Source organism: Oxyura jamaicensis, chromosome Z (assembly GCF_011077185.1).
Source record: "Oxyura jamaicensis isolate SHBP4307 breed ruddy duck chromosome Z, BPBGC_Ojam_1.0, whole genome shotgun sequence".
NCBI lineage: Eukaryota > Metazoa > Chordata > Aves > Anseriformes > Anatidae > Oxyura > Oxyura jamaicensis.
This window is the reverse complement of record NC_048926.1, coordinates 37,314,287-37,321,646: the sequence shown is the minus strand read 5'-3', so window position 1 is coordinate 37,321,646 and position 7,360 is coordinate 37,314,287. Positions and strand designations below refer to the sequence as shown.

The following is a 7,360-nucleotide window of genomic DNA, read 5'->3' as shown; positions in this document are numbered from 1 at the left end:
AGAAAGAAAAAGAAAGAAAGAAAGAAAGAAAGAAAGAAAGAAAGAAAGAAAGAAAGAAAGAAAGAAAGAAAGAAAGAAAGAAAGAAAGAAAGAAAGAAAGAAAGAAAGAAAGAAAGAAAGAAAGAAAGAAAGAAAGAAAGAAAGAAAGAAAGAAAGAAAGAAAGAAAGAAAGAAAGAAAGAAGAGTATGTTAGGAAGCACATTTCTTTGCTCACTTATAAACTAAGCAAAAAAATATGAAGAGAAGCTAGACAATTAGTAATCACATCTCTCTTAGCATAGTGCACTTGCACTTATTTGAATCAGCCCTAAATTCTTATCCCAGATTTCTATTCTGATAATGATTCTCTGGTATCGCAGTGAAACAATGAGATGTGACTGGTACATTTGGCAGTATTGGAGGCATTCATTCCCATAACACAAAGCAGCATTTACACACAGGTGTAGAGACCAATGAACAAATGTCACTAAATCTCAGTTACCATCAGATTAATCATATACACAGAATTCAATTAGGCTGACACTTAAGAGTAAAAAAAAAAAATAGGGAAAATGGTTATGCCAATAGCAAGTTTCTTCTTTTTCATATTCTGAACAAAATCACAGCTGTTCTTTATTATGATTATGCATTTATCTTGGCTAAAGATAAGTAATTTTCTGTTCTGAAAAGCCTGCTAATTTACACAAAGCACAGAAATGAGGACGAACTGACAAGGCTTAGAAGAACATTGTTACAATGTCCCAGCATCCCCTTTTCTTGCTCTCATACAAGTGCTAAGATCATGTCCTGCTAGAGAGTTTTCTTCTAGCAGAGCTGTAAGTTAATTCATACCAGCAAATGTTGAATATGACCTGATATTTTGCATTGCTGTCTGTGCAGATACAACCTGTGTTGAAACGTGCCCAGATGGATATTATGCTGACAGCGACGAGGGATGGTGTTCCCCATGCCACAGTGCCTGTGCCACCTGCAGTGGAAAACACAGCTCGCAGTGCCTTTCCTGCAAACCGGGCTGGTACAGACAAGGAAAAGGATGTGTAAACCAATGTCCATCAGGGTAAGGTCCTAAATCTAGGGCTATATCACAGAGAGTACTTAGAGAAATTAGATCATTCTGCCCTATTCTATTTTAGAGTCACATAGAAATGAATTAAATTTCTGGGTGAAAATTTCTTACATTGTACCAGCACAGAGGTGGTAGAAAATGTCTTCTCACAGCTTAAAACTAGAAAAAATTGTTACTGAATTGGGAGCAGCATGATCTGATGTGGGCATTCTCACACTCTGAGGATGCTCTGAGGTTATACAGAACAGTGTGAAGCAGAATAAATATGCTAAATTATCCCCTCAAGTCAGCTTGAGCAGAGTAAGAAGTGCAACTTGCTTTAGGCATGCTTGCAGGCTCCACTTAACCTGGATGAGATTACTTGTGCATTAAGTAAATGCTTAATAGATCATAATAAAAACAAGGATTAAAACCTCTTTTAACTGAGGATTCAAAATTCTAGGTAGTAACCTCATTAATATGAATCCATTTAATTAAATTCTTCGAGCTCTTGTGGTTATGTCACAAAAATTCAAACCTGGAACATGGAGTTATGATTTGTGGCTCAGGTCCATTTCGTTCTGCAGTAAGTACAAACATGCTGGCTGTTAAATTCAGTTATCATCCCACTAAATTTGAAGTCTAATGACTATCTCAACACAGCCACAGTGCAGCTATTCCTCCTTTTCCTTTGACTGTGTAGCTTCAGTGAACCAACTGTTGGTATTGTCTGGCTAAGCCTGTTTGTTGAGTTGATCTGTCTGATCTGTTTCAGCTATTTTGCACAAAACTCCACTGGATCATGTGAGCGATGCCACAAGGGCTGTAAGGAGTGTATGGGGCCTCAACAAACAGACTGCCTTTTCTGTGATACATTTTTCTACCTGTTGCGCTCCAAGAACCAATGTGTTAGCTCTTGTCCTGAATATTACTATGAAAACAAGGATAACAATATCTGTGAAAGATGCCACCCATTCTGTCGAACTTGTACAGGTAAAAACACACATTCTGCTTTGACAAAAAAGGGATTACCAAAACCACTGTTGAGGATTATCAATGCACCTGCCATCTCTTTTCTTTTTCTCCCTCTGCTCCAAGATTTGGAAACACGTCATGCAGAGGCATGCCATGCATAGACCTACCAACACATCAATGATCTCAGGAGCTGCAGTGGGCGGCAAAGCCCTCTGCAGGGGCTGATGACTTCCCCCAGGCCCCAGGGTCACTCACTTTGTGGGAGGCTCCATGCTGCCACCTTACCTTTAAAGTATTGATTGACTGAGATCAAAGCAAGGATATGAATTCCCACCAAGCTCCCTACAGGGCTGCCTGCAGGCACCGAGCGCAAGCGTGAAAGCAGACGCACGATGGGAGGGCTGGGACTGAGTCCCCAGCAAAGGGAAACAAACCGACAACAGTGATTAAGTATTAAATCAGCCAGGCCTCTCTCAAAGATGCTCATCCACTTCAAAATACAAGGGCTCTGTTGCGTACAGAGCTAGGCCCTCCCTGTTTCTTGCACAAACACTGAATAATATCTCACTCTTTGAGCTAACCTACTGTGTGTTACTCTGTGAAAGCCAAGTAATTTAATCTAACCACAGACCTTTACAGACTGTAAAGGAATGAGAAGGAAATCAAAAGCTAGCAACACTTAAAATAAGAATAAGGCCATAAAGCATATCTTTAGGGTGAAAAAAAAAACAGTGTGATGTCTGCTGTTTTTAATACGGTTAAGTATTTTTCAAACTTTACTTTGGGAGACCATCTGTTTTGCTCTGTGACACACTTACAAATTCAGTCTCTTCTTTTCCCTAAATTATACTGCATCAGATTCAGAACAGGGCAGCATTAATCCCGTTGGACCCATTTGTTGTACGTGTGTCATCAGATGACAGCTAGCATGTGACACTCTGCAGCTCAGACTACACCATACTGCAACATATCAAAATTGTTTTGGACAGTGGATCAGTTGGATAGCACAGATGGCTAATTGCAACATAACAATATTTAAAATTGTGGAAATAACTCCAAGAGTGAAGCCACCTTCAAGAACTATCAAAGTGTAACTGCATAACAACATTATAACAAATAACAGAAATAGTTTGGCTCAGACTTTGGACAAAAATATTGTCATGTTAATTTCCAGACTACTTCCAGTCATTGATTTTTACTTTATTCATAATAAATGTTACAGAAAAGATTTCCTATTGTAATTAAAGAGACACTAAGATTAGGAAAAAAAAAAAAAAAAAAAAAAAGTAAATTTTCTGGGTCATAGAAGGTTACTAACTTCACTTGTTTAGCTTCTGCTGACAAGAACTACTAGTGTTTACATTTTCTTCCTTTCAGACAGTGGCAGAAAACATTTAGTTGCAGGGAACTGGACACATACATTTTAATATGTGAATCTTAACATAAGAAAAAACATTCACTTCAGTGTTTCACAGAAACACTACAGGCAGTATCTGCTTTCAAAAAGACTCACAAAAGACACACAAAGTGCATGTGATGATGTCTTTGCACCTAGTAAAGAACTTTTTTCCTACACTACTAAAAATTATATTTTGCTATTTAAACATAAATGTACTTTGATTCATTGTGGTTTGAAAAGGGCTAGCAAGCAGGCCTAATACTTACCGGTTTTGCAAAGAGCATTTGCCTAAGGTTTCCCACAACTTTACTTTAGAACACTGATCTAATTGTTCCTACTGAACACCTGAGCTTCCATGTAAAACTGATTCCCTAGTCATCTTTTCATGAATATCAAAATGTAAGAAAAATACACTTCAAGCACTCGGTCAAAGCTCTTGAATAGCATTTTAATACCAGCTTCTTCAAACTGTACTCCCTAGTGCTGATTCTTGAAGATGACAAGTATCCTTTTTCTGTGGTGGTGGTGGTGGTGAGAATATTTTTAAAATGAAGTTAGATTACAATATTTCCTGGACTAATATTGTTGGTTTATTTTCCTTTCTAGGGAAGGAAGCATTCAGCTGCACATCTTGTGTATGGAGCTACAGTTTGTTAGGTGGAATGTGCAACTCAGACTGTTTTGTAGGTAGCTACAAAGTCGAAGATGCATCAGGACAAGAGGTAATATTTGTAGGCATTGTTTCCTGTGATCAGCATGCTGAACTTCAACTTCTGAACACAACACAAACACAGAATGTTATTCTCTGAATTTTCAAGGCTTCTTGTCTTTAAATATGCTTACTTTTTTTCTTCTGTTGATACGGGAAGTATTGTTTCTCTTTTGGTTCCTTTCTACTATAGAGTAATTCTCTACCAGTAAACACAAAGATGCTACTTTGCCAAAGATGATACCAAAGCTATGTGAACAAAATGAGCTACATTTGTAATAGAGCATTTATTTTCTTCAAGTATAACTGAGACTTCCCCGGGGATTTCTGCTGCTCTGCTTGTAAGAAATCACATCACATTCCTGATTGACAACGCTGCTAGTAGAAATCTCTAGTGAAAAGAGAGGCTAAGTTGACAGACCTGTATGTTTAGAAGAGTAGGACCACGGCTAGGTTTGAGTCTGTGCCACATGTCTGGGCACTCCTGCTTCAGGCTTCTACAACAACTACCTTCCAGAGTTGTTTATTCATGAATATAGTAACACGGCAAGCCAGCTGGCCTGAGATGCTGCATACTGAAGTCTCTGGCCTGAAATTTCCTGTAGCAGAACTGCTGCATAACTGTGAACCTGAAATAACAGCCTAAGAGCTGAAGACCACAGAAGTCCACAGCTTTTGAAAGGGCTTTGACTCTCCAGACCTACTGCTATGACCCCACATCTTGTCCAAGCTCTTAGATTCAAGACAAGCAGCCCTCTGTAGCAAGCAGAGATCAAGACTAATGAAAGGTTATTGGTGTTTCCATATCCTCATACTGAGTATATGATCCTGGCCACAAGTCAGAAAACCAGCTAATTTTTCCCAGTAGGCCAGGAAATGCAAACACTGGAAGCCCTGAATTACCTGACCTCAGAGCTTACTGAGAAGTAGATATGATAGTGACAAGCTCCAGTTGTCTTTGTACATGGAGGTTCCCAGAAGCCTCTCTGGAATTTGAGAAGAGTTTTTGAATATAAGATGTTTCTCTGAAACAGAATCAATGCAATCTAATAAAAATTTGCTTTGCTAGAAATTTTCCACCCAGCTTTATTTCTTATTTCTGCTCCTTCCCACGCTGCAAAGGGAATTTATTCTCTCATCATTCCCCACCCCTCATCCCCCCAAAAATTTTGTCTGGTTTGTCGCATCTATATTCTTAAGTACTGTTCTTGAAGGGTACTTTAAAATCATTAGTGCCAAAGAACCACAAATCTGCCAGTATGGGTCTAACAAAACAAAAATTTGTTCTGAAAGCTTATAGTCCAAATGAATTTTAGCTAGCTGCCTAGCTAGGTCAGATCCCTAACTAAGCTCCTACAAAACTTTATCCCCCTCCCTACAAGCAGATCACTGAGAACCTAGGAGGTAGGAACCAAATTTCAATTTTCCTACTCCCTACACAATTTTACCATTGACACCCCTGGTGTCCAGGTGTGACCACCCAGACAGTGAATGACAGCACAGAGCTGTCAGGTGAGGTCCAAGGGAGCTGAAAAGAATGGTGTGTTGTTTGTGTTCTGTGTCTGAAGGAGGATGAGCCCAAGTGTGAGAGCTGTGACAGCACGTGCACAGAGTGCAAGGGACCCGGACCTCTCAACTGCACCATCTGCCCAGCCGGCGTGCAGCTCTACCTTGAGCAAGGCCGCTGCCTGCCCTGCTGCAGGGACCCCGACCCAGAAGCCATCCCGGAGTGCTGTGACTGCAGCGAAACGCAAGGTAGGACCATCCCGAAGGGCAGCCGTGCTGCTCGTGTGCTTAATTTGGACATTTAGAAATAGAAAAAAAAAAAAAGCTTAGACTGACATTTAGAAATGAAAAGTGGAAAACAGCAAAAATGCACTGCTGAACTACAACTACCTCGTGTACTTCTGCTGCTCCATCACTAGAATAGAAATGCTTTACCCAAATAACAGCAATTGCTACTGACGCGGGAGTTACTCTTATCTATTGTGCCAAATGGCCAAGCATTTCATGAAACAGTTGACTGGGACATGCTTCCTTCAGTGGACAGCAAACTGCATGGACCCATTCTAAGCTCGTCATGTCAAAATTACACTGTTGACTTCTAAACAGCTACAGCATTTCATACAAGGGACAACCTGTAGGTTGGGAAAATGTTTTTATTAGACCAAACCAATACAATTTTGAAAAACACCCAGGGCACACAACTTGTCATTAAATCATCCTAGCTGCCAGAAAGATAAGAAACATAAATGTAATGGGGATGCTATGTTTCTTGCCTAGGCTTAGGGAGTGTGTTTGTGTTTCTGCTTCTTTCTGATTACTACTAATCTAATAAAGAAATGTAGCTGTCCCAACAGACTTGCTTACTTCCTCATACCATCACAGCTAGAAGAACATAACTGTGGTACTGAAAAAGTAAAGCATTTAGCCAAACACATTTTACAATGTAAGCAGGCCTAAATGTTGTACTGGGTCTTTTAAAAGAGATACCCAACCCCACCCTCTGTTACACACATACACACACAACTTCATTTACTCTTTTTTATTTTATTGCTGTTATCAGATGATTGTGTATTGCGGACCACTCAACCACCTGCAAGCAAAAGCAAAACTTCTTTCTTTGTCATTACGTCAATTTTGCTTCTCCTTGTCATTGGAGCCATTGTAGTCATCTGGAGAAAATCAAAATCCAAAAGACAAGCTGCCATGAAAGGTGGATATGAGAAGCTGACAAATCACTCCAAAGTCCTTCCTTCCTACATGAGCAACTACCATGAGACCACGAGCTATCAGGAAGATCAAGTGATTGAGTACAGAGATCGAGACGTTGAAGACGATGATGAAGATGATATTGTATATATGGGCCAGGATGGCACAGTGTATCGTAAATTTAAATATGGACTTTTGGAGGACGACGAAGAAGATGAGCTTGAATATGACGATGAAAGTTATTCATTTAGATAACTCTCTACTAACTTACAGATTTTCTGCTCTGCTGCCTTTCCTATTAAATTACGGCATTTTAGTTAAGTATGTTTAGTTACTCCTTTTCATGCTGATCTTAAAACTTTAGCTTACAATTACTGTGAGAGCAGAATGATTTCTAAAAACATTTGTTCCTGAAGCTTTACAGAAATCCTTGTTAGCTTTTAAGTAACACTCCAGATGTAGGCTGGTGAGGAGATTACATTTATGTGCATTTGCATGGACAGCAAATCCTTTCCCAATG

General features: G+C 39.6%; 1 protein-coding gene across 1 annotated transcript in view; it reads left to right on the top strand.

The window, feature by feature from the left end:
• LOC118156109 (proprotein convertase subtilisin/kexin type 5-like) overlaps positions 1 to 7,095 on the top strand; it is a 32,662-nt gene extending 25,567 nt beyond the window's left edge. Inside the window, exons 2-6 of the mRNA XM_035309898.1 lie at positions 880 to 1,057; positions 1,821 to 2,038; positions 4,026 to 4,141; positions 5,697 to 5,883; positions 6,695 to 7,095. Of these exons, the coding sequence (XP_035165789.1) occupies positions 880 to 1,057; positions 1,821 to 2,038; positions 4,026 to 4,141; positions 5,697 to 5,883; positions 6,695 to 7,095 (1,100 nt within the window). The remainder of the gene's footprint in view (positions 1 to 879; positions 1,058 to 1,820; positions 2,039 to 4,025; positions 4,142 to 5,696; positions 5,884 to 6,694) is intronic.
• The last annotated feature ends 265 nt before the right edge of the window (positions 7,096 to 7,360 follow it).